At 35.7% G+C, this 26095-nt stretch overlaps 3 protein-coding genes and 1 long non-coding RNA gene across 19 annotated transcripts; 1 reads left to right on the top strand and 3 right to left on the bottom strand.

Annotated features, from left to right (window-relative positions):
• Window positions 1-21: 21 nt before the first annotated feature.
• On the top strand, window positions 22-5589 carry LOC113318600. 7 transcript variants are annotated; one of them, XR_003344682.1, is made up of 8 exons: window positions 22-276; window positions 746-960; window positions 1292-1407; window positions 3316-3429; window positions 3545-3585; window positions 4879-4949; window positions 5035-5152; window positions 5282-5589. It is a non-coding gene; the product is annotated as an uncharacterized LOC113318600 (long non-coding RNA). The 7 variants fall into 7 exon arrangements; XR_003344681.1 differs by having other exon boundaries at window positions 5019-5152; XR_003344679.1 differs by having other exon boundaries at window positions 3316-3585.
• A 31-nt stretch (window positions 5590-5620) lies between these two features.
• On the bottom strand, window positions 5621-7266 carry LOC113318597 (60S acidic ribosomal protein P2A-like). The gene has a single exon (XM_026566782.1). The coding sequence runs from the start codon at window positions 6189-6191 to the stop codon at window positions 5850-5852; it is 342 nt and encodes a 113-aa protein (XP_026422567.1). The 5' UTR covers window positions 6192-7266; the 3' UTR covers window positions 5621-5849.
• Window positions 7267-8904: 1638 nt separating this feature from the next.
• Window positions 8905-14261, bottom strand: LOC113319141 (NAC domain-containing protein 75-like). 10 transcript variants are annotated; one of them, XM_026567415.1, is made up of 7 exons: window positions 14165-14261; window positions 12519-12962; window positions 12199-12376; window positions 11452-12026; window positions 11057-11362; window positions 10854-10973; window positions 8905-9592 (listed from the first exon to the last, which is right to left on the bottom strand). In XM_026567415.1, exons 2-7 carry the CDS (start codon window positions 12669-12671, stop codon window positions 9500-9502), a joined length of 1425 nt encoding a protein of 474 aa, XP_026423200.1. In that variant the 5' UTR covers window positions 12672-12962; window positions 14165-14261; the 3' UTR covers window positions 8905-9499. The 10 variants fall into 10 exon arrangements, with proteins under 10 accessions (XP_026423200.1, XP_026423201.1, XP_026423205.1 ...); XM_026567416.1 differs by lacking the exon at window positions 14165-14261 and adding an exon at window positions 13743-13937; XM_026567420.1 differs by lacking the exon at window positions 14165-14261 and adding an exon at window positions 13069-13520 and having other exon boundaries at window positions 8905-9589.
• A 5296-nt stretch (window positions 14262-19557) lies between these two features.
• LOC113319109 (pentatricopeptide repeat-containing protein At1g51965, mitochondrial-like) lies at window positions 19558-24733 on the bottom strand. The gene is made up of 3 exons (XM_026567390.1): window positions 24055-24733; window positions 21759-23261; window positions 19558-19589 (listed from the first exon to the last, which is right to left on the bottom strand). Exons 1-2 carry the CDS (start codon window positions 24358-24360, stop codon window positions 22056-22058), a joined length of 1512 nt encoding a protein of 503 aa, XP_026423175.1. The 5' UTR covers window positions 24361-24733; the 3' UTR covers window positions 19558-19589; window positions 21759-22055.
• Between the last annotated feature and the right edge of the window lie 1362 nt (window positions 24734-26095).

Here is a 26095-nt window from a genome sequence, read left to right as displayed (position 1 = left end):
GGGGGAGGGTGGGGGTGGTGGTGTTTGTTTCTTATAAACAAGCAGTACCTAAACACTCATTATCTAACTTCTCTCATTCACACAACCCGAAAACGCAATTTCCTTTCTCATTTCTTCAACCCCTAAAGTCTATTTCCTCTTCCAAAATTAACCAGAAATCTCCAGTCAATATAGCTATTTGTCCAGAGAATCAGATTACTGATACTTATTAACATCGGTCCGATGAAGAGCTGCTGAAGGAGGATTAGATCCCTAGAGATGCGTACTTATAAACTGGTATAACTTTATCTTCTCATTACATAATCTCATTTTCATTATAACATGTCTTGACAAGGTAGGATAAATATGACTTCGTCTTGTGGGGAATATTAGATATGGTGTGGAAGCTAAATTGCAGTAGGAAGTTTGGAAGTGAATGTGATTTCTTGTTTTTCGTTTGTCAATTTTACCCTCAAAGATCTGCAATTACTGAAGCTTCTTATGACCATTTCAGGAGGTTATATGCAACATTACCATTTCACCATGGGCATTTTATTTTCTTGCTTCATGTCACTATGGAAAATCTTTCTTTTCTTTCTGCTGAGTTTATCAACTGATTTTCTTTTATGTTCCTACGGTGTCACCTTTTCAAGTTAGTCCGAGCATTTATCTGTATTTTGCTTAGTTTTGTTCAATCTAACTTCATAGGAGGCAGGGTGTAGAATGGAAATTATTTTTATACTTTTTTGTATGGGTTTATGCTTAGGCAACTGGAGGTCGACTGTATTCTGTAAATGTTGTAGCAGAATTTGTTGACATGGCTTATAGGGTAGTGGCTTACCATATAAGGTTGCTGATCGAAGCTTCAAAAATCAAAAGTAATTTCAAGTAAGACTCATCAAGGTCCATCATTTTGCTCAAGCCCGAGCTCCTTCTCGTCTAGTAGCTAGTAGCACATAGGCGGAACGATGGCTGTTCCAGGTCTGTAAACCACAACATATTTCCCGACTTGTTACTCCTAGTAGAGTTGATTTCGTTCAATCATGTGCAACATATATTTTCTTGGAATTACGTTCCTGACTTAATAGAGTGGCGTCTTGATATCATATACTACCTCCGTCCCTAAAAAAGAGGTACTTTCACTTTTTCATTTTAGCCTAAAAATACGCCAAATTGAAAAAGCAAAAGTAACTCCTTTTTAGGAACGGAGGGAGTATGTGAACTGGATTGATGATTTGCAATAGATTATAGACATCATATTTTTCAACTCTTGTGCTTGGTTCATACTTTTTGTTCACCTCATGATTGGCAGATTCCAAGAAACTGATGAAGTAAAGGAGAAGTTTTCAAATACAAACTCCACTTCATCAATCCAAATCAGAACTTAGCTGAATGGAGGAGGCTCAGGTCTCCTTGACATTTTGTACGGTATGCATCTTCAAACATTCTCATGATATATTTTGCCTTACGAAATCTTGGTTAGGAAAACATAATCTCAAACAGTCTTTGAAAACCGCCATTGTATTTCTTGATGGCTAAAACTAGTTCACTTTTGTCTTTTCGTCTGTGCTGTGCTCTTTGTTTCTTCTGCTTGACACATGGAACTTGAATCCAGAGTTCAGATACCATAACTCTTACGCCAAAATCCAAGACCAACACATCGGACTATCAAGATAACATACGTTCCCTTTGTCATACTAATCTATTTACTGTGTGCTTGTCCGTCGTAATATTTAAGGCTAAACCTTATACTATAATAACTGGTTGTGGCCAATGTCCAAGTGAGCCAACATTGACCTTGCGCTTGCGCTTTCAATGTACTGAAATACCGATGTATACGGATGTCAAAGACATTGTAAATGTTCTTCTATGATAAAGAGTTTGAAACTCTGCCAAACCATCAAACTGGTGTTACCCTCAAATTTCAGTTTCAAACACTTCAGAATAGCAGTAGTTGTAATATGATGCTTTTTTCTTCCAAAGTGGTATTATTTTACCTAACGTTTACCCTGTTAGATGATTGTATGTTACAGCATAGTTGTGTCAAGTGCTCTAATAGATGCATGAATAGCTTATAAGTTATAACCTAAACTACTGCCTGTCTGCTCACTATCCTAAGAAGAATAGCTTATAAGTTATAACCTAAACTACTGCCTGCCTGCTCACTATCCTAAGAAGTTTATGTTCTTTTCTAGTTATATTTGGTATAAACTGCTTTTTCGAATGGAGATTGTGCTGGTCATTCCCTTTGTCAATTTTACAACTCGCTTTTGCTGAACTTCTCAGGCCTTCCATCTAGCGTCTGCATAGTTTTACCCTCTTGATATTAAGATCATGTCTTAATGCCGATTGGATTGAATAACAGATTATCAGCTACTTGCTGATTTGGTTTTTGATAGCAAATTTGAGGGGCCTAAACGGGCGTTCGGTTTAACTTATGGTTGTTAATTTGGAGCCTACCACTGACTTGTTTCCAGCATTAGCATGACTAGTATATTTACATTACAGCCACTGTTTTCTCTGTGCTTCTTCTGTATGGATCAGCCTCCTAAAGTTAGCCTGACTAGTATATCTATAATGTTTACATATCTTTTGCTGCATGTCCCTAATTGACATCAGCCTTTTCTGGTAAACGTTGAGTCAATCCCTGATGTCAAATTCATTTTATCTACGTGTTGTGTTTCTGGTAACTCTTTTTTTTCTCGTTTTTTTGTATTATTGTAGATTCACATAAGATATCTCCTAAGAATAATAATTAGTAAAGCTCGGAGGATTGATTACTTGAATTTAACAGTCGTTCCTTGGATTCGAAATTTGGATAGAGGTTTGAAGTCAGATTTTGCTAGTTGTCTTAATAAGATTATCGTATTTTGTAGTATGGTTGTGCCAACCTAGAGGATTCCCTGTCAACTGCTGAAATATATGCATGAACAGTTTAGAACTTAAACTACTGCCTTTCTGCCCACTATTCCGAGCAGTTTATGTTGAACAATAACTACAGTTAAATATATACAGAAACATAACCTCTATGCAAATCACCAGCTGAACCCCCTTTTTTCCATGTTGCTGCGTTATTCTTTCTAGTTATATTTGGTATAAGCCGCTTCTAAATGAAGACTAGACTGGTCATTCCATGAGTCACTTCTACAACTGCCCTTTTGCTGAACTTCCTCAGGCGTCCCATACAGTGGAAATTTATTGGATTAGCTGAAATGAGTAATATTAGCTGAAGAGTGTCTAACCTATTTTTAGTATGTGTAACCAGTTTCTTAAAAAGCTTACAATGTTCCCAATTTTTTATCACTCATCAGTTTCTTTTTTTGGCATCTAAGGCAGTGAGTGAGCCTTCTAATCTCTGGCCAAGTAATTCAAGCCAAAGCCTCCGATAGAGACAAAGAGGGCCTCGAGGAAGGTGGGATGAGCACAATGGTATTATCTGCCTAACCCACGGTCAGAACTTTCAACTTTGCATTGGATGAGTTTTTCTTTTGCCAAGAAGTCTGTAAATGGCTAGACGGAGATATGGGAACATAGGGCTGAACTTATGTGCAATATAATTCTACAGCTTGTACGAACAAGAGAGCGTACCCTTGGGATGGCCTGCAGGTTTGTTTTTCTCTTTCTCTATATCTCCTTCAGTATTTTGTAATTCTTAGTAAGGATGAAGTCTTGCTAGAGGGTATTTTGTAATGTCCAGATTCTTTTTATGTGTATGTTTTGTTTCAATGTTTGTCAGCTTGACTATTACATTCCAGATAATTTGGAGCCTAGGGTTAGCCTGACTAGTAGATTTGTAACATCCATCTATATATTTGTAATACATACTGAAAGATTTGGAGCCTAGCACTGCCTTATCTCTAGGGTTAACCTGACTAGTATATTTGTAGTGTCCAATTATTTGATATGATGTCACAAAATTGGACCAGTCTTATGATGAACAATGAGTCAATGTTTGATATCAACTTCATGTAGTGATTGTACTTTCTGATCATGCAAGTTTTTGTGAGGTCGACCGTATTCTGTAAACGCTAGAGAGATGATGTTGACGACATGGCTTATAGGGTTGTGGATCACCATCTAAGGTTGTTCATCGACGCTTCACTTGCTTCAATTTTTTTTTTTTTTGAAGCTTCACAGGTAATTTCATGTAAAACTCATCAAGGTCTGTCGTGTCTGCTCATACAAGCACTGCTAGAAATCCCGTAGGAAGAAACATGACTATTCTATGTCTGTAAGGGGGTGTTTCTGACTTGTTACTCCTAGTAGAGTTGATTTTGTTCAATCGCTTGCAACATATATTTTCTTGGAAATATGTTCTGAATAGAGTGTCACCATCTTAAACTCACATATATGATGTTGTTGGTGCTCAAGAATGTGATCATGGAAGTTTATTTCACTAACTAAGAAAGGTGCGACTTAATCCAACTTTCTTGCCGTGTATCTGGAAAGTGAGATGAATCGCTGTTAGAGCTCTTGCCTGTTTGTGGTCCCAATGAGAATGTCTTTCTATTGATGCTTTTTACTTTATTTTTAGTATCGCATTTGCTGGGCTTACAAAACTGGGTGTTAGGTTAAAGTCTTCAACTATAATTCAGTGTTCAATCATATTGCATTATTGTGTATGTTGCAGTATTTTGCATTCAGTTAAACACATGCTTTGACCATTACATCTTTGTTTAAACCTCTGAGCCACTTTCATATTTTGACTTGTATGCACCATTCATGAAAGTTATGATTATACTTATGACCTTGGGTGCTGATTCTTATTTTCTTTTCCGTTTCATATATTAGGAGTCTGACTCTGTTCCCGAAGCTGTTGAATTGTTAGCAAGAGAAATCATTGAGGTTGATGTGTCGGTATTTGGAACTGCTGTCTGAAAATTAATTCTTTTGTTTCAGTGCAAGAGACCGAGATGGATAGAGCAAAGGAGGCAACCGGATCTGCAGTCCTGACTAAACTAGAATCACGAGTAAGAATCTTTTTCCTCTTCGTTCTTATTTGGTATAAGAAGTGCAAACTCGCAATACTTTTTAATTAGGATGACTTTGGTGCAGGAATGAGGGTGGCATCTTTCCAGAATCGATCTACAACAACTAGAATAGACCCTCCCGGCTAGCCAGAGACACAATACCAGGATCAGAGACTCTTCCAGGCTCTCGAAGGAATGCATTGGTAACGGCTCCGTCCCTAATATAGTTTGACCGAGAGAATTAACTAAAAAGCATGTCTTCCTTTGTATATAAAAAAAGATAAGCCTGCTAATCTTATATTCACATACTTCAATCTTGTGAATTTCTCCAGACAATTGCATCAGAGGATTCAGGGTGTCAAATATCGACGCAAGAAAAGGAGAGAGGCAAGGACTTGATACTTTTGTGCACTACTAATCTTTGTTGTGCTGGCTCTTTTGTGCAAACTCTCTGGAATCATTAGAAGACCTTGATTTTTATTCAGAAGATTTTATTTAGGGGAATGGTAATTCTTAATTGCAATCCTCTTTAGAAAAATTAATGAATGCAACAGATGCAATTAACATGGAGGATGTCGTAAATCCACGAACCTGGGCTACAAGTTTTATGCTAATTTACTTTTGAAGTCTTATTCTTTACTACCTCTCAGAAAAACAGAGGATGAACGAAGTTTCTGAAAAATTCTGTTTGTTCATTGATAAACTTATTACACCATCTCTCTTGGTGTTAAAAAAATAAATAAACTAAAACTGGAATTTAAGAATTCATATTACGGAAAACAAAGACATTGAAAGATATCTGTTTCCATCTCTGTGTTAAAAATAAAATAAACTAAAACTGTATATACCCAAAACAAAACCATTGGAAACTGAAAGGCATCATCATATAATATTAACCGTTTATTCTTCGTCGAAGAGACTGAAAGGCATGTCATCATCAGATTCTTCTTTAACTTTCTCCTCCACCTTTTCCTCTTTCTTCTGCTCAGCTGCAGCACCAGCACCACCATCGCCTACGGCATTGACCACCATAGGTGCACCACCGCCAAAAACAGCAAATTTCTCCCTTCCCATTGCAATAAGTTCAGTGAAGTCTTTACCTTGAACTTGAGAAAGAAGGTCAATCTTGTCATCAGCGTCATCAGCAGCACCAACGGAACCTAAGATATCCTTGATATCTTCAGCAGTTGGTTCCTTGTTTCCTCCCAAAACTGCAAGCAAATATGCAGCAATAACCTTCATCTTGTATTGTTTTCTAACAAACGAAAGTTTTTCAGAAGGTGTAGTATGAAAGAATGGGCACGCACTAGGTGTATTTATAGATGTTCAAAGGCCGAGTTGTTGCTGGGTTAGGAAACCTAGTTGGGCATATATTAGGCAGCGTTCTATAGCCGAAAACTTCCAGAAATTCGTCCTCCCTATTTTAGGATTCCAAGTCGGTTCAACTTCAACCTAACCGCGAAAACCCTTCCCCAAGTCTAAATTCCTGCACTGGTGTTTTCAAAATAGGAAATCACTGATTTTGGATATATGGAATATTGACCCAACCCAACTTCTTGATGAGCACGTTGTGTTTAGTCTTTGCCAAAATTTAGACTTCGGTTCAAGCCTTATTATACCCGAAACACTTTCTCTGAACTATCAAGTTAACCTAGCTGGCGGAGCCAGAAAAATACTATAAAAATATAGAAATTTTGGTGGACTAAATACTAAATATTGAGTGCGGTAAATCCAAAAAATAAGAAAAACTGGAGGGGTTTTATACAGATATGAAGATTTTAGGGACTAACCCTGGCCACGCTGTGAAGGATTATGTCTCCGTTGTGCTAATAAATCCAAACCAAGGACCAACAATCTGGCAGTGACCTTGTATACAGAGACAATTGCAGAGCGTTTGGATGCAAATCCGCTTTTGACTTCTGCTTTTTCAGAAGTAGAAGTTAGGAGCAGAAGTCTGAAGCAAAAACATTTTGCTTCACAAAAAGTTAAGTTTTTTGTTTCTGGAAGTCGTTTTAAAATTGTTTATCCAAACTGATTTCTGACTTTTTTTTCTTTTACAAAAGTCAAAAAAACAATTTCTAGATATGTATCTCAACAGCCTATTAAAGTTGAACAAGCACTCACAGGAAGAGCTTGCCCAATACATATGCTTCACAATATGTAGCTTAGTGCAAGAATACCAAGCTTCCAGTTGGTGTAAATGCGAGATCTTGCTTCTTATATCTCGCCATTTCCAAATAACGAATAAGTACCGATCCTAACATTTTTGCACTCTTAAGGGGAGCTTGCCTTGCCTGCCCAATGTTTAGCTCTGGTTTTATGCAAGGATGAGAATAGTTGAATATATTTGCCAAGCTTCCAAGTGGAATTTTATAATCTACGAAGAGTTGACCTTGTTGTTTCCAAACGTTGGAATTCGGGTTTTGTGCACGCATGTTCTGATATTCTTTCTTTCTTCCTTTCTTTGGATAAGTGGCTTCTAAATGATTCCCCCACCACTACTACTATTACTTACTTGTGTTGTCTATGCACAGTACAATTCTTCGTGCAACTTCTTTGTGGGACAAAATCTGTTTAAACAACATCGTCGAAGAGCATCCAAAATCTCCCCATGCATAAAGTAATAGTAGTGAAAGAAGAAAGGAGAAAAAAACGAATATCAACTTTTAAGGTTATAGTAGTTTTTATAAATATTGATGAAATCCAAACACAACTTTTAAGAGCATCCAAAAATCTCCCGCATAAGAGATTATTCTATTCTCCCATGATAGATCCTATTGAAGTTAATCCACTAACAAAATCTTTATATTATTTATCTGCTAATTGGAAAAGGTTGTCAATGATTATACTTGCATGGACATATGAAATGGAAGCAAGATTTTTAACTGGAGTTGATTTGAATAACAAACTAAGTAGTGATCTTGTTTAATGTAACAAGAACGGGGTATATACTCCTAGACACCACCATTCACTATTTATATTGATGCAAGCTGAACTTAACCTCAAATATCTTTGTTAAAACTTAAATCATTTTGGTCCAGTTTTACTAATATTGACTATCCAGATTTTGAACCAGCTAAATTACCATCAGTGAGCGAGTGCAAAGAAAGGGAGTAAGGTTCTCATAATAAGCTGCAGTTTAGGTGAAAGTAGGTTAGAAAAGATTACTCTTGTATTTCTTGTTGATAGAGATAGACACTCTTTATTAAATATGCCCTGCTTTTAGAAATTACGTGAAAAATCTGTTCACCATATTCTTTCCATTCAATTCCTAGCTACCTTACCCAGTTAACAGCTACCCACACCAATATATATCTAGAGAGGCAACAAAAGGAAAAAGCTACATGGCCATGCACGTAATGAAAAAAAGAAGAAGTCACCATTCTCTCATATCACTGTTTTTTCATGTGTATTCTCTTTTTCACTACTGCTAGTTAGTGCTTATTCATGGAAGCATCTAGAATAGAATAAAGCAAGAGAGAGTGAATGTACAATGTACCGTCTTTCACTGCTTTCTTTTACTTAGTAATGAAACTGTTTGGAGCTGGTAGGACAACTCAATACCCCAGCATCATAGTACAAAAGAAGGGTTATAAGAACATGTATGAGTTACATGTATGTGCAATGGCCAACGGGAATTGAATCATGGTACATTACATTTGGTTCTATCAGTAATACTAGTTCAGGACCATGGCACCTTTTTTTATTATATAAGAAATGAAAAGCTAGAATAAAAAGTAATAGTTAAATGGGACATGATGGTCATGCTTGCTTCACAAACAAGGCTTTAAGCAAGTAGTAGTACCAGCAGAAGAAGTATGATTTCAGTACAAGACACACAAAGGTAAGAAAGTAAGCTAAGTAGTAGCAGACTAGCAGTGCAAGTATAAAAATTCAGCATGACGCATACTATAACTCAAACCAGGGGCTTGTAAAGAAGATTTTTAAGCCCCCAAAACAAAAATTATCCAAGTAATTTATGCTATATAAAGAATTACAAGTAAACATTGAAACCCCAAACACCAAGAGCTCACCAAACAAAAACATTGAATTTTGATTTTTAGTTAAAATAAATATAAATCAATAATTAACAAATAATAATATTGGTTAATAAAAGTGAGTATGGGGATTTCACTTTCATGCATTCAATGAGATTTCTTGCTTTAGACCTTCTATATTGTCAGCAACATCAGCCTTTTCCTTTTTCTCTTCTTTTTTGTTCTTTCCGAATTCCAACATGATTTATTTTTTACATGCAGTTAGTTTAGTTTGAGAACTACTAGTATGAAACCAACTTATCGTCCAAAACCAAAAACCTAGAAGAAGGAAAAAAAAAAATGAAAGGGAAAAAGTATATAAACCCCACCATCCATGTACTCTTTGCTTCTTCTTCTTCTAGTTGTTAATAAAGAGAGTGAGAACAAGGTATATAGGGTTTCAAGTACTGATCTTATCATCATGATGTTCATGATATCATGATAGTGTCTCTGTTTGGGTTTTCGAAAATATGGTATAGAAATATATTATACTTTAATGTGTGTGTTTTGCTCCTACCCATGATGATCCTGGTTGTCAGGGTCAGCCCAGCTGAAGGAGTACTTTAACCATTCTGCGTCTTGTGGGTTTGGGATGGATGACTCCTGCTATATAACAGCAATAAATATACAACAAAATTAGGACAAAAAGTTTCTGTTAATTAATTAGGACTAGGATCCTAGTTATTTATGATTAGGGTTTACACTCATGTACTGTATACTTACTACTATTTGTCAAGTTGAAAAGATAAGGCACATGCTTGTACTGATGAATGATGATGCTGTTTTCTTAAGATAGACAGTAACCTATTTTAGTTTTCTCTGTTCGAAACCAGAAGATCCTACTTGGGCTGTCAATTTTGCTTGTGCTATAGCTATTGGTACCACCCCAAATTAAAAAAAGAAACAACTATAAAAGTGTCACCTCAACCAAGCTCTGATCTAATTAAATGCATGGTTGAGTTTTGAGATGGTACAAAATTTCAGGTTACTGCGCCCTCAAGCAAACCGCAAGGGGAGTAGGTTGCGCCACGCACTCGATTCAAACCTTGTGGTTTACATTGAGGATAGCAAGGTTATTTCTTTCATGCATGGTCTAGTCTTTAGTCTTCTTTGTTTTATGGTTACAAAACAATATACACATGACAAAAGCTATAATCTCTCTTTATTTTATTTTCCTTTATTTCAAAACCCATTAGTGTTAGTTTGATTTGAAGATGATCTTCTTCTCTCTTTTTTTTTTTTCCTTCTTTTCTTTTGCTCTTTTAAATTGTTATAAGAGGAGGTTATATATAATGCCAAGTAAAGCTTTTCTATTCTATTCCTTCTTCATCTTCTTTTATTTCCTTTTTCCTTTATCTTTTATTCAAAACTCATTCTTTTTCCATTATAAGCTAACTAGCTAGCTAGTCTAAAGAGGAAATCAGCCCACAATACAGATTATGTGTATACACCTTCATTTTCTTGTTTCCTACTCTCTCTTTATATCTCTGTATTCATATTCAGTTTTAGCACTTGAATTATGGGCTTCTCTAGGTTTCTTACTTTGCTTGTTGTTATGTTGAGCAAAAGACAAAATCTAGTTATAAAAAGAAAAGAAAAACTAAGTATTTATTATTGGTTAAGAAACAAACTAATAATCTTCTCATCTAAATCCATCATTTTCATGTCTACGTTTTCGACCGTATCAGTTTGAAGAAAATGTTAAAAACAAGAACCATTTTCGATTTATTAATCAGTTGATAATCATAATTAAAATGCTGTTTTTTTTTTTTTTTTTTTTAACTTCTTCTTTCAAATTAAAAATAAGAAGGCAAATGATATTTTTGTAGATTTTAGGAAGGAAAATGAAAACAAAATTGACACTTACTTCTTTAATGTCCGAAGACGATGAATTCGTGCAACGTATCAACATTTCCTCCAAACCAGAACCAGAGCTTCTACCGAGTTTATGATGATGCTGTTGTTGTTGTTGTTGCTGTTGTTGCTGCTGCATGTTTTCATTGTTATTCACATGTATGATACAAAGAATGATTACATCTATGAACTATAACTCCTTGTATATGTATGTACCTGGAACTTTTCATTTTGGAGTAGTATTCGATAAGAATCTTCATCCAGTACATTAATGGACGTATGATGAAGGTTCGGTGGAGAAATTATAGTAGAGATAGGGTGTGTAGGCCTGCTGACATGAAATGCTGATGTTGCAACCTGAAGCTGTCGATGCTGCTGCTGCTGTTGTTGTTGCTGGACTTCATGAGCCAAGTGATGCTGTTGTTGTCTTATTTGGTGATCGCTTATCTCTTCATGCTCATCAAGAGTGTGTCTCGACGAGGCTTGATCTCTTGCCATTGAAACTTCTTCCATTAGTCCCACCTTATAATATGCATCGATCCATAAGAACATGTTTTAAAACTTGAATAACAAAACATAACATGTCTGAAAACAAGAATATATATATTTACCTCATCAAAGCTTTTCCGAAACGGAACAAAGCTGAAATGATCGGACTTCAGTTGTTGAATATCGATAGCACTATAACTTGAAATTCCAGTAGTATTTCCACCACCAGACAACTGATCATCCCTTTGATTATTACCAATATCTTTAGAAGAAGAACAACTGCCACTACCACTCTCTCTTCTACTACTAGGTTCAGTACTTCCTTCGCCAATTGACGCACTTGCACGATCCGTCCAATTACATTGTCTAGGTTGAGTCTGGTAAAATATCTTTGATACAACAAGCTCACCTTCTTTCTCTTCTTCTAATTGACCTAAATGGTACTGATGCATAACCCAATTCGTTTTCTCCGGTTTTCGATGTTTCCCAAAGTTTGTGTAGAGAACTAGTATTTTCTTGCAACCTTTTTGTTTTCCATTTACCATTACAGGTCTAGTTTTCCCTGTCTTGTGCCATCTAGTCTCACCGCCTTGTAGATCACATTCGGTTTGAATTTTTCTTCTTTTTCTTGTTCCAGTTGTGTAAGCTTTTGAAGGTCTATGAAAGAAATGCTTACTCAAACCATCTCTTGTCACACCTAGACGAAACTAACAAGTAAGTTACATAAGCATTGCACCAAAATTCAAAGTTAGGCTATTTAGGTGTAACAAACTTAAGAATTGCCAACCATCGCATATTTTCTACAGATGACAGCTTAAACCCGGGTTATATTGTCGTAAGCCACAGAAAAAGAGGAAGAAAGATTTAACCTGGAAGTTTTTCGGGGTGAGTGTAGCAAATCCCATCTTCACCTTCAATGGTTGGGATAAACTCATCAATCAAAGGATGAGATTTAGAGTTTTGAGCTTGGACTTTAGCTTCAAGATGTTCAATCAATTCTTGATCTGTTGGATCAAATTTCACTCCTGCTGGTAGACCTAACCAGTCCTATTTGCCAAACACCAATAACATCATAATTAGATTACATAAAAAAGAATTGCTTTTGCAAGCAAGCTTACAGTTGACGCCAAGAATAATCTTACTGTAACTGAACTCATGTTTATGCGGATCAGCGGATGTGTATACTTACCGGTTTTCGTTCGAGTTTATGTCCACAACCAGGGCACTGTTGGGTTCCACACAATTGATGCTCTTCAAGTTTTGCATCAATAAGATCAGAGCTACTAAAAGAAGAAGAACCAGCTACTGTTGCAGCATGTAGTACGATTTGATTCTTATTCATTGCTTACTGTACTACTTATGGCTAAGTAGTTGTTGGCATACAGCCTTAGTTATAACGCTCTATAGTTCCCTATATATATATGGATATATTTCTTCTTAATCCTTTCAAATATACTAGTACTACTAATACCATAAATCAATCTTTTCTTATAGGTTTGGAACGTTCAAACTGATCACTTCTTCGTCATGTTCTTCTCTTGATCTGCTTGAAACTACTGATTTTCACCTGTATATATGCATGGCGATCGCTTTCAATTACGCGAGAAGAAAAATACCCCCAATTATCTGAATTCTGATATGAAGAAATGAAAATGAAAAGTTAGTACATATAAGAAGGAAAATACAGCAACACAGGAAGAAGAATACTATTGAACATAAGCAATCAATTAATTACTAACCTAGGGTGTCAAATATAGGTTTGAAGTTACATAGGAAACAACAACAAAAAAAAAAGATCAAAATCTTCACCCTCTCTAGCAGCTAATAAGAAGACAGGATGGAAAAGAACTGAAAGAGGTGTTGTTGTTGTTGTGTGTGCGTGGGGGGTGGGGTGGTGGGAGAAAGAGTGAGAGGGAGAGAAGAAAAGAAAAGAAGAAACTGTGAAGGAAGAGATTGATGAGCTATAAGAAGAGCATAATATCTTTAACCATGACAAAAAACACACACCAGATTTCCCTCTCTAATACTACTTTAACTGAAGGGAGAAGAGAAGAAGCCTAATAGCATGCAAAAAGATAAAGGTAATATAGTAGGAGTGGTGCCTCTAGCACACCCCCCACACCTTTAAAGGAACCCATAGCTTTGTTTTTAAATTAAAAATGAAAATACTTGACTAGGAAAGCAAAAGCAAATAGAAACTGTCTTCACACAGCAACATGCATGAGGTTTATCTGGGGGGTGTATTAGTTTGTGTGACCTTATAGACAGACATTCAAAGGCAACATCATCAAACACCACCCCTCTCCTTTATTAACATTTATTTAGTAGAAAACAGTTCATAAAGATTATCAAGATATAGTAGTATATAATATCCATTTAATTAAGTTTATGATATATACATCAAAATACATACAATAACAGCAAAACACGGTTTCTGCCACGAAAAGAGAGGTGTACATGAACAGTGGCAGTAAGTTTAAGAATGGGTTTGAAAATATGGTTTAGGGAATCGGTTGGTAAGTGGGGAAAGTTGTCCATGCAAGGCTCCGCACATGAATATGAACTTATGAGAAACAAAAAGAAAATCATGTCTAACTTGTCTTTTAGTTTTCTCTTCTAATATATAGATAGCATTTCGGTATGTGATGATGTTATATACATCAAAATAAGGAGAAAAGAGAAAAAGTTGATATTCACAGGAAGTTGAGTATTACACAAAGAATGAAAGAAAACATTTTACTTGTTTGTGTTATAGTAATTAAGTTGTTTTTGTGTCTAGCTAGAGAGAAAAAGAGAGCCTAAAAATGAAATGTGGAAAAAGAGATAAGAACTCACATGGGTTTTGAGTTGGAGAGGGGGATGAAATCATGATTCTTTTGCCATGAGATTGCAGAGAAAAGAGAGAGCGAGAGATAGAGAGATGAACGAATTCTCTAATAAGGGTGGGTTGCTTGATAAGCTAGCAAAGTAAAATGAGCAGTACAACAACACTTGATGGGACACCATCACACCAGTAGTACCCCCTTTCTAGTTTTAACTTATAAAAAGAAAAATATATTTTTTATATATAACAAATTTACAAGACTTCAGAAACAAGCACACCCATTTAAATAAATGGGATAATACCTAATTAATATATAAAAATTGTATGTGTATGTGGCTAAATGGATTGTTGTCTATCTGACTGCTGGTGTTTATTTATTTTTATGTATTTCTTAAATATTTGATTTGGATTTTGACATTTTGTCACATGTAATGCACAATGAGTATATTTACGTGACAGTTTTGCTCTTTGACAGTGGTCTGGTGTCCGTGTTGGTGTTTTGTGCGGTTTTGCACCTTTCATACGCGAGTTCAATCATGCAATTTAACCAATATTCACAGTTATTCTTTGGGCAGTGTGGGAAATTTGGAATGATATCTCGACCATTGATTCTAAAATATGGAGTCCAATAATCAATCACATTACAACCTACATCAAACCACGTAAAAGAACTGTATGTAGAACGACCGGAATTCATATGCCACCGGATCCGACAAGCAGAAGGTTCGGATCACATGAAGAACAAAAAGCAATAGGTTTTAGTATCATTTTAGAAATTTCTATTATAAGGCACTGCTGTTTCTCTTAGGTACTCAAAATATCACTGAAACTTATCATATTTTTTTAGTGTGGACCAAGAACTTAGAATGATCACCTGGTGTCTGTGTATAGAAAAGTGTTGGGTCTAGGATGGTCCCTAGAAAAACACTTTAGAGATTTGATGGTTAATTAAAATCCATCCAATTTTGTGTTTTAAATTGCATACAAAGATTTCCTGAGAAGGTACTCTTGTCCTTACACTCAGATCCTATCCTACCATTTAGTCACTCTACCTCCATCAATTAACACTGTGTTAGGCATTTGTAATTCTAAAGAAAAACGTACAACATTGCCTCTTCAGTCTACAAAATGCAATAGCACCTACATGGTGTATATATGGACTATGGTTTGCATTACAATTCTGATTTAAAAGTACCTGGCGCTGCATGCACACTTGGTGTGTTTGAAATTCGGGCATAGTCAGATAGGAGAAACTGAGGTCATTTGCCTCACTTGTCAAATGATTTTCTCACTTATAGACTTATCGAATCTTACTTTCACGGTAGAATTCTTTCAAACTTTCGTATGAATTTTCCATTTCTTTATGCGCCTCTCTGTCTAGATTTCTGATTCCGCCACTACTTGAAAATATTCCGATCATTTATTTTTCCTCCATTAATGTCAACTATTTTCTTAATTTCATGACTTAGTTAGATGGGACCAAATCTTTCTATTGCCTTGGCACTGAAATACTTAGTTAGATGGGACCAAAAATCTTTCTATTGCCTTGGCACTGAAATCCGTGAAATATCTCAATTTTTTAAAAAATAAAGCATAAAGCAAAAGAAAGAATGAAAATATTTAAAAAAAAAAATTGTTAAATTAAAAAAAAGAATTAGCAAGTGGGACCCGCTTTAGATATGCTTTAACAAGTAGAGGAAGAAAAGTGAAGGGATTAGGGTTTCGTTGAGGAACTCTCTTCTTTAGTCCAAGTTGGTTGAGACTCTTATCTTTTGTTTTTTGTTTTAAAATTGGATCATCTGTTTGTTAGCTTATCTAATTTTGATTCACAAAGTCATTCTCACGAGAACAGGCCAATACTTCACTTGACTGAGATGATTCATTTATTGATGATTTTTTTTCTCAAAAATGAGATTTTAGGACCATTGGATTATGTGTTGATTTGTCTCTAGAATGATATACAAAATATGAGATTAGGTCAACAAGGAAGGCTGCATGCTTAACACATATCTACATGAGGAAAAAATAAGTAGAGATTATGTCATTGTCTTTGAAACACACTTGAGACTAGTTGAATTATGTGTGTTTTTTGTAGGTTTTGGATTGATTACCAATACATGAATTGGCTACTCAAATGCCTAGCTAGAACGTGAACTGATTTTCAGTTTTGTCTCTAAATATCTTGAATCAAGTGGATGCTATTCTAGTGCCATGACATTGTTGAATATTGGTGTCTACGCTCTGATTTATCTTTAACTTAATATCTTGAAGTAATATAAATTGTAAGATGGTATTGGCTTAAATTTTTTGTATGTATTTATAGGCGTATTTTTTGTATAGGCATCCAAACCACCACTAATTGGGGATTAGTATTGCAATCCTAATCTCATATATGAAAAATCCTTGAAATCTATTTGTGCAATCTGGGATTATTATTAATCTTATGATTACTTTGAAAAAGTACAAAGGTTTGATTTGGAAGTACCAACAAAATATAACTAGCGCTCTTCAAAAAATTTATAAGTTGAGATTGCCTACGGTCCTGCATGTTCTTATCTAGACACATTTGAGCAAAGATCTTCCGGACTGATAATGAGTACACTAGAGAAGTGAACAGTTAAAAACACACGACGCTGCTAAACCCAAAATCTCAAAACTCTAATAAAATTCAAAACTGCACGGATCAAAAACTAAATGATTCTTTAATAACATAAAATTCCGATTTCCAAATATTTTAAGCACCTAAGAATTATGCAGGAATCAAAAAAAAATCACATTCCGATTTCTACTATATCTGAATTTTTTTCATATTCCACCAAGTTTAAGAGCCACAAACATCAAAATTTAAAGACCAATTTCCTTTTTTCCGTATGATTATGGGGTGGAACAAGAACTGATCCATTGACGCTCTCATGAAACAATAACAAAGACAAGTCAATTTGATTCCATTTTTCCTAATCTATAACCAAAGTTGAATAAAAACCAAAAGAAGATAATGTTACTTTTATAGAAGCATCCTACTACAGTTCAGGGGATTCTTTAATGGTAATAGTAGAATCAAAACAGTGGGCTTATTATTCCAGGATGACGTAGTCATGGGTATGTTGAAATGATACCACCAGATATATATTCTAATGTGAAAACTACAAGGAGACCCATTCTCCCTGATGTTTCTACTGTGAAACCCACGCTCCCAAAACTACAGGCGCGCACCCAAATTCTGGAAGAAAATTATTCTCAAATCCAAAATATATAAAATTCTGTTTCTGTTTCTGTCTTTTCTTCTTCTTCTTCTTCTTCTTCTTCTTCTTCTTCTCCACTATACCTAGATCTCAGAAAAAGGGAGAGATTCGATTGATTTCGAGAACAAATTCATGCCTAAATTCGATTGATCTCAACAGCAGCACCAAATCGTCTTCTTCTTCGAATTAACGACGAACCCTCTTACTACCGATTCTCTTCATTACAATTTCAATTCACTACTGTTATTAATGGTAGCAGCAAAAATCCCTAAATGGGTTTGTAGAACACGGTTTGGTCATCATAGAGTTATGATCAAAACTTGTTTTCAATGAAGATTTTGAAATGAATTTCAGATTTTTATGAAACTCTCAGCCGTGAATCGTTTGGAGTAAGCAATACTGGATGAGTTGTGAAGAAGGTTTAATTGCAGATGATGGTGTAAATACATGAAAGAAGATGATGGTGTAAATACACGATTTTGACCAAGAGCTCCCGAATAACTGAAAGATAATGGTTTGCGTGGGAGTTAATGAAACATGAAAGAAGATGATGGTGTGGTTATGACTACATAACATGTCATTCAGTCGAGAAACTGTCTGCATAACTGTTATGCATTCGTGAAAATGGATGCATAACCTGTTATGCATCTACAAAATTTGTTGCATAACTTGTTATGCGGTCTAGAAAACCTGCATAACCTGTTATGCGTCCGAAAATATGGCTACATAATGCATTATGCATCGAGAAAATAGATGCATAACCTGATATGCATCCGTAAATATGGATGCATACTGCATTATGCATCAATTTTTTATATGTACGGCTAAAATCAACCAAAAAAATGGTAATATAACTTGTTATAGATGCATTATTTTGTTATCCAAATGCATAATTTGTTATGCAGTGGAGAAAATGGTTACATAATTCGTTATGCGTCTGCAGAATGTGTTATGCATCGTTTTTGGTGACTGCATAATGGTTAAGTATCAAGTTTTCAAAAAAATTCCCTAAAATGAGGATCACCTCCGATTTTTTCGTTAAAAACAAAAATTTGATATTCTTGTTTGTACTCGTTGCATAGCTCTTTTAAAAAGATTTCCAACGATATAAAATTTGTAAAATTCTAAGGCACGGATTTTTAGATATGTTATGTCCAAGTTGCGCTGCCAATTATACCCCTGAAAAATTAGGCTGCGTAACGAGTTACGCCTGAAAAGATAGTATGCATAACCAGTTATGTATTGATTCATATAATAATTTCATATAATTATAGGTGTCATGGTATACAAAATTAATTGTGGGCATGAGAATGAGAATATTATTTTTTTTGGGTCTCCCCTAATTTCCCCTATTCTAATTACCTCCCAAGTGTGATTAAACCAGAACCACCCGACTCGATGGATGTTAAATCATGGTCAAAGGAAAAAATTCAAGTCACCTGAAATATGCTAGTAAAATGATTCCATATATTTGGCAATGTGTTTTGTGTGAAGGGTATTATTACAGCATCCATGAAAGGGAAAGGAATTTTATCATATTCCTGAATTAATCATATTCCTTGATTAATAAATGTACTTATGTTTTATCTCATCCTGAAAATGGGATAATCCATAATCTCTATCAATGTCTAGATGCCAACACCTTGGGAATCTAGAAGACTAGAATGAAAGTTTGCTGTTTTTCATGTCTTTTTCAAGGTCATGGTCATTGGCCCAAAGTTGGGCCCAGATCAGGTGACTTAATGGGCTAAAGTTCATTGAAGATTTTTCTAGTTTTCTTCTTTGTACTCAAATTTCATACAATAGTGAAGAACACAGTTGAACCTTGTACATTACAGAAGATGAACAAGAAAGGTGATAGATTTCAGATCAGGGTGGCAGATGTTTTGACCACTGCGTCTAGTAGTAACCGTCATACCTGGCAGCCTTAGTGTGCCTTCATGAACTACTCACCCCAAGCAAGACATCTCTGCCAGGATTCAGAAGGAATATTCAACCAGCATTAGAGTGTCGTCAGATCTTTTCACTGCATCTTTAAAACCCATGGTGACCAGACAGGCAAGGTTGGTTTGGCGCCAACAGCCTCAGAAACACTCCGGGTAAGTAGCAGTTTCTGAAACCAGCTATTGAACCAAATGAGCATATCTTCAATTCTTTCTCTATTTCCAACTTTTGAGATACCAGTGTACCAGCACTGCAATTCAAGGATAAACCCAGAAAAGAAGTTTCAACAATAACAAACCCAGCAAAATAAACTAACCAAATGTGCAAAATTTGATACCAAAAAGTTCTGTCTATGCTTCGGGAAAAAAAAAAGAAGGAAAAGTTCGTCCTAAACATAACCACGAATTCATAGATAAGCAAAAACCAGTCACTTACAAAGAGGATTGACCATCCAAGGACCAACTAACAGGCCCCTAAACACACTCAAGAAAATCTTTTTTTTTATAAGAAAACTCAAGAAAATCTAAAATATGCAAAATTGGGAAATTCAACCCTAGACAAATTCCTAGGCCTAGAATTGGAAACCAAAACTTGACCTCTACTCAAGGACAGTCTCCTTTTGGCAAAAAGAATCAGCCGATAAGTTTACTTCTCTTGAAGTGAATGTTTAAGGTGAATGGACTGAAGATGACTGCAAATCTACTCCATCTTGTCCAAAAAATCCATGGAAGCTTGTTTTTCTTAAATGCAAGGATGGAAACCTCTGAATCAGTCTGGATGACATCTCTGTACTTCTGGTTTGCCCACTTTAAGGCACAGGTACTAGCCATAACCTCAGCTACAAAGTTAGCAGCCATACCAAGACCACCAGACTCGGCTGTTAAAAAGTCACCCATATGATTCCTTACTAAGAAATATAACCTGCCAAACCAAGGTTACCCCTGGAGGCACCATCACAACACAAGCACAACAAAGTGGTGAACTCCTTTGGAAGACTAAAGAAACATTCCCCAGCTCTGACAGTCTTCACCTTTCTGCATGCTATATCGAAAGTCTTCAGAATATGTAAATCATAGGCAGGGTTCTACAATTCACCTCCAAGACGGATTTCACAATCATGTTTAAAATTGTAAAATTCTATTTCTAGTATTATCACTATTACAAGAAATCCTTCCAAAAAAAAAAAAGAAAAATTGTTCCTCAAAAATCACAGCTCTACCATAGTCTTAAAGGCAGCAATCATCCACAACTCATGCACCACTAAACTTTTATGCTTACTAAGAGTCAATACATCACCAAAAGACTTGGGTTCAGGAAACAAAATATACCTCCTAACCAGCTGCAGATTACTTGACTGTAATTACAATGCCAAACCAAATGATCCGCATCTGGAAGCAATGTTGAAACTCTTTCTTTTCAGATTTTCATCATTTGTGAGAGCTCCCCTGGTGAGTTTCCGGACATGGTGATTTCCATCACCTGTCTCTTGTTTTCATGCCAACCATGTATTAAAATAACCAACTATCCCTTCGGCTAACACTCAATTTCTTTTGTTTCCTAAACAAGTTGTTCTTTTTCGACAACACGGAACTAAACGATACAACTCAAACAAAATTGGAGCCAATAGAAGCAAATAATCTTGAACCCAGTTGATAATGACTGAAACAGATCGCTAATTTTAAAAATTTGATTATGAGAATCATCCTGAACAACTGTTTACAACTTGAAATATTTGTACACGAGTAAAACCAAATTGGAGCTAATAGAAGCAAATATTTTTGAACTCTAAACGATACAGCCTAAACAAAGTTCATAATGACTGAAACAGATCCCTAAATTTTAAAAATCTGACTATGAGAACCATCATGAACTACTTGAAATATTTGTACCCGATTAAAACCAGATTGTTCCAAGTGGAGGATTAACCCTAGATTACAGTCACAAAAATATAGAACTAAAACCAGTGATATCTGAACTGCCTTCTGTTTCCATTAAAAATCTCTATATTGATTTTTTAAATATTTTCAAGTTTTTTACCTATAAGAAGTTAAAACGCTTCTGTAGTATTGTGTGATCTGGTGACAACTAAGCCCATCTCAAACTAAAGAACTAAACAAAATGCATTAAAAATTTCAGACATCAAATTATGTTTAAAATAGGAGAACAACATCAAAGCCTGCACAGAAAGAGTTAGACCCTAGATTTCCGTTGTCAACGTACACCCCCTTAGGAGTTGGGACACTTTTTGAAATATAAGAATGACATTATTCCATCAAGATCTTTGCTGAAAGAATGGTTGTTATAGAATGGAAACCCTAGTTCCCTATGAATTTTTACATTTCATAAACTACAAATTTCAGCAAAAATTAAATATTTCTCAAAATTGCTTGGAGTAACAAAGGTTGTAGTGCTTGCATACCTGGTATTCCAGCTCAGTTATGATTATCATGGGTTTGCAAACAACTACCAGACCAGTAAATAGATGCAGATGTTGATTTTTGTAGCTGCACGGAGCAAGAATCCAAAACTTCAGGCTCCACCTTCGATTATTTTTCAGCTTCTTGGCGCATGAAAACGGGCGATGGGCGGATATTAGGAGAACACACTGGAAGCTGATCTTGGTTTCTCTCCAAGGGTTATCCAAGCTTGTCAATTTCCATTTCTAGACCCTCGTTAGTGGTCGAGGTAGTCAATTCACGCGCCACAAAGCTACAACTCAGCCTATAGGGCAAAAAACCCATCCTGAAATAGGACTCTGCCTTCGTATTCTTACAGTTTTATGTGATTTACTTTGCAAACGGTCAAGAACAGCGTACGTAATAGTATCTGGAGTTAGTCCTTGCTGTTTCAGCTTAGCATACAGCTCAAGTGCTTCTGATCTTTTGCCACACTTCTCAAGACAGTCGAGTAAGATATTATATGTCACAATGTTAGGGTAACAACTTTCTGCAAGCATCTCATGAAACAAAGTGAGAGCCATTTCAACCCTATTCTTTTTCCCAAAGCACTCGATGAGAGTACTGTAAGTTACAACATCAGGATTCAAACCCTTCTCTTGCATCTCCTTGAATTTCATGTGGGCTTCATCGAGGTCACCATTTTTGCCAAGACAATTGATCAAAGAATTGTAAGTAATGATATCTGGTCGACAATCGCCATTCTCCATCTCTTCAAATAGTTTAACTGCGTCATCAACTCCGCCAGCTCTACCATAACCAGCAAGAAGAATATTATAGGTGAATATGTCTGGGGAAGGGCCGTTTATCTTCATATGCTCATAAAGATCGTGAATTTGAGAAATCTGCTTCAACTTGCCAAGAGCAGAGAATACCATGTTATACATGACTGTATCAATCATGATTCCTTTTTCATGAATTTTATTGAGAAGGTCAAGAGCTTCTGCAGTTTTGCCTGAATGACATAGACTCTCCAGCATAGACATATAAGCATCCCTATCACCCCCATCATTAGAATTCCACATATTACAAAAAAGCCTATGAGCTTCACTTGCATGACCAGATTTACTCAGCGTCTTCACTAAATAAGAATAAATACCTTTGTGCATGTATTTCTTAGACATTTCCACAACCTCATCTAATCTGACAAGTTGACCTTCTGCAGCAAGACCATCCAAAATAACACTGTACGTGAATTCATTTGGCTGGCAACCCTTTTCAACCATTTTAGAGAAAAGAAAAACCATTTTATCAACCATATGGTTCCTTGCAAGTGCTTGGATCATGGTATTATAAGCAATCAGATTGGGGGAACATCCCTTGGTTACCATATCTTGAAAGAGAGACAAACATTCCTCTGCTTTCCCAATCTTTCCATTCATCCTGATCATAATTGTGTATGTATACCCATCGGGCTCACAGTGCTTCCGCTTCATGTCTGCAAAAACTTTAGATGCCTGCTCAGCCTGTAAAACTGCTTCAAGTCAGCTTGTATGAAAGAAAAAAAATGAATATTTGCATCCAGACCCAATTATTGTATAAAAGGCAAGGTAATCATAACATAGCAAAATGTCATCAATTAGACTAGTAACGTGATATCAAAAGATGCTTATCAGATTCTATACCATATGTTTGGCACCCTCAATCATCTGAACAATTTCAATGCTCACTCCCTTGAACTATTATCAGCTCAGTCCATACTAAAACTTAACATAATAAAATCAACTCTACCATATGTTCGACAAGATGCTTATTTTCCTAACTGTATGCCTGGCACCCTCAAACATCCAATCATATAATGCCCACTACCTTGAACTATTATCAGCTTAATGCCTTAATCCACACCAAAACTTGATATAGTAGCTGAAGTCTATCATATATACATCAAAATGAGCTAGAATCATAACACTCAAGGAAGCAATTTTGATGTATGTATTAGGTTCATAACTGTATGCTTGGCACCCTCAATCATTTTAACAAATTCAATGCCCAATTTCTTGACCAATTATCAGCTTAATCCACACTAGACCTTGACATAGTGATTACAATTCTGCACATTGTGATAACCTAGAAACATGAAATCTAAGAATCACATTACCCAACCCCTATCAGAACATTAGCGGCCACAGTTTTTAGTTCATACAACCAATCCCAAACAACCCGCCCCAATATATAAACCTACCTAATATTTCACTTCAATAACCAAATAAGCAGTCTAAATCAACACATACAAAAGAAACAAAAATGTAAGAATCGAACCTTATCATCTTTCGCAAGCGCATCCAATAGCATATTATAAGCAAAGATATCCAGAACATAACCTTTCCTTCTCATTTCAATATAAATATGAAAAGCCTTCGAAACCTCATTACACCTCAAATAAGCTTGAAGTAAACATTTATAAGTATAACAATTAAACAATAACCCCCATTTCTTAACCAATCCAACACATTTCTCCAATTCCAAAACCCCATCAAAAATCCCAATCAATATATTAACAGTAGATATATTCCCTTTAATCCCACATTTCTCCATCTCATCCACAACTGCCTTCACAATTTCCATCGAATTCGACTTCGATAAGATCGTAAGAATCCGATTATAAGTAAAACAATCATGTTTGAACCCAGGGATTTCATCAGAACAAAACTTAAAGAATTCCAATGCTTTTTGAGGGGTTTTGAGTGATTTTAAAATCTCACTTGCTTCAGATGGAGTTAAGGTTAGGTTTAAGGTTTGGAGATAATCTGAGACTTGAAGAAATGGATCAGTGATTAGTTTGGAAGAAGGGGAGATTGCTGGTGATGATGATTGAAGGATTTTGGTGATTTTGCAAATTAGGTCATGGCGAGGAATGGGGTAACCACGTATGTCTCGTTGGATGTTTGGGGTTTCTATTGTTACGGAAAATGTTTTGCCATTTGAGGTTTCTTGGATTACTCTGCCACTGTATTTGGTGGAGAAATGGCGGATGAGGGTTTTGAAATGGCGGTGGCGGAGGTGGTGGAGATGGAACCTCATTTGAGTGTTCGTAGCGAGTTATGCAACTCCTGGTAGTGTTTTAGAGGGAGTGGCAGTGGGCCTACTAACGAGGGAACGTAAGGGTTTAAGGGATGATATTTCAACCCAAAGGCGGTATAACGACCCATGGTGCCAAGAGGTTCAATTTATCGGGCGTTTTGGTACCATAAGCAAAATTGTTTCTACTTCTCCGGAAGCAGAAATCAATCTCATAAATCAACATCAAAAACATTTTACTTTGCAAAAAGTGAAAAATTGTTTTCAAATAACATCGACAAATTGACTTTTTACTCTTTTAATTTTCAGAAATCAAAATACTACTTCAATATCGAATAACTTATTTGGATACCAGAAATAAAAGTTATATAGAGAAGCTCTGTTTTTCTTTAGACCATCTTTCACCAGAAATTTTTTCTAACCTAACATTATTAATAGAATATGCAATATTTTTTAATAGAAAATACAATCATAAAAGTTAATCCAATAGAAGAATCACATATATCAAATAACACATATATGGTTATGTTTATTCCGAACCTGATGGGAACCAGTTGGATAATGGGAACCAGATAGTCCATTATCCAACTGTTTTTTTTTTCTTTTTTGATGATTTTATTACATCTTAATTTCCAAATGTTCCAGGATATTTTTTTTTTGACGAGAAAGGTTAAAATTCATTAAGAAAAAAGAAAAGAAAAAAAGCGTACAAAGAAAAGATAAAAAAAAAGAAACAAGCTCATATGGAGTCATTACAAGGTCAAGAACGGACTAATACAAGAAGCAGCAGAAAAGCGAAATAAGGACACAACAACAAGAAGGCAAAACCATCGAATGATGCCAACCCGGATCCATTCATTTCTTATTTGTCGACTTTCTGTGACCTCTACCAAGCTTGTCCTTATCCTGCTCCCCCTTCCAACCTAGTTTTGAAGCTCACTTTCCTTCCAAGATTTATGAAAATTTTCACTTACCTCACAAAAGATTTTAGCTTCTTTTCCACTAGGATCTCCAATCAAAGTCGACATTTCTTTAATCCGTTTCGCTTTAGTTTTAACAATATTGATAGGAATGTCTGCAACGGATTTTTCCTTTACAATTTCCATATCATCACCTGAAGAAAAGTTTTCCTCATTGTCAATTCCGGAAGGCGTATGAATTTCATCTTCAACCCCATCTAACTGATCAGAGTTCCCCTCTAACAAGCTAAATGAGTTCAAACTGTCCACTGACTTTTGCTTCCTCCTGCCATCTTCATTTTTTCCGCTTGCGTTCTTATTCC

The sequence above is a fragment of the Papaver somniferum genome, chromosome 10 (assembly GCF_003573695.1).
Source record: "Papaver somniferum cultivar HN1 chromosome 10, ASM357369v1, whole genome shotgun sequence".
NCBI classification, from domain to species: Eukaryota; Viridiplantae; Streptophyta; class Magnoliopsida; order Ranunculales; family Papaveraceae; genus Papaver; species Papaver somniferum.
The sequence above is the reverse complement of the archived record's forward strand: the minus strand, read 5'-3'. Positions and strand labels throughout refer to the sequence as shown.

Bases quoted from the DNA above. Each gene is read 5' to 3' on its own strand.
- LOC113319109 (XM_026567390.1), bottom strand. From the start codon at position 24,360: ATGGAAATTGTGAAGGCAGTTGTGGATGAGATGGAGAAATGTGGGATT. The intron at 23,262-24,054 runs GTTCGATTCTTA...GCAGTTTTACAG, and splicing joins CGCTTGCGAAAGATGATAAG to GCTGAGCAGGCATCTAAAGT.
- LOC113319141 (XM_026567415.1), bottom strand. From the start codon at position 12,671: ATGAATAAGAATCAAATCGTACTACATGCTGCAACAGTAGCTGGTTCT. The intron at 12,377-12,518 runs GTAAGTATACAC...TTTGGCAAATAG, and splicing joins ATAAACTCGAACGAAAACCG to GACTGGTTAGGTCTACCAGC. The intron at 10,974-11,056 runs GTACATACATAT...GAAAACATGCAG, and splicing joins TCCAAAATGAAAAGTTCCAG to CAGCAACAACAGCAACAACA.
- LOC113318597 (XM_026566782.1), bottom strand. From the start codon at position 6,191: ATGAAGGTTATTGCTGCATATTTGCTTGCAGTTTTGGGAGGAAACAAG.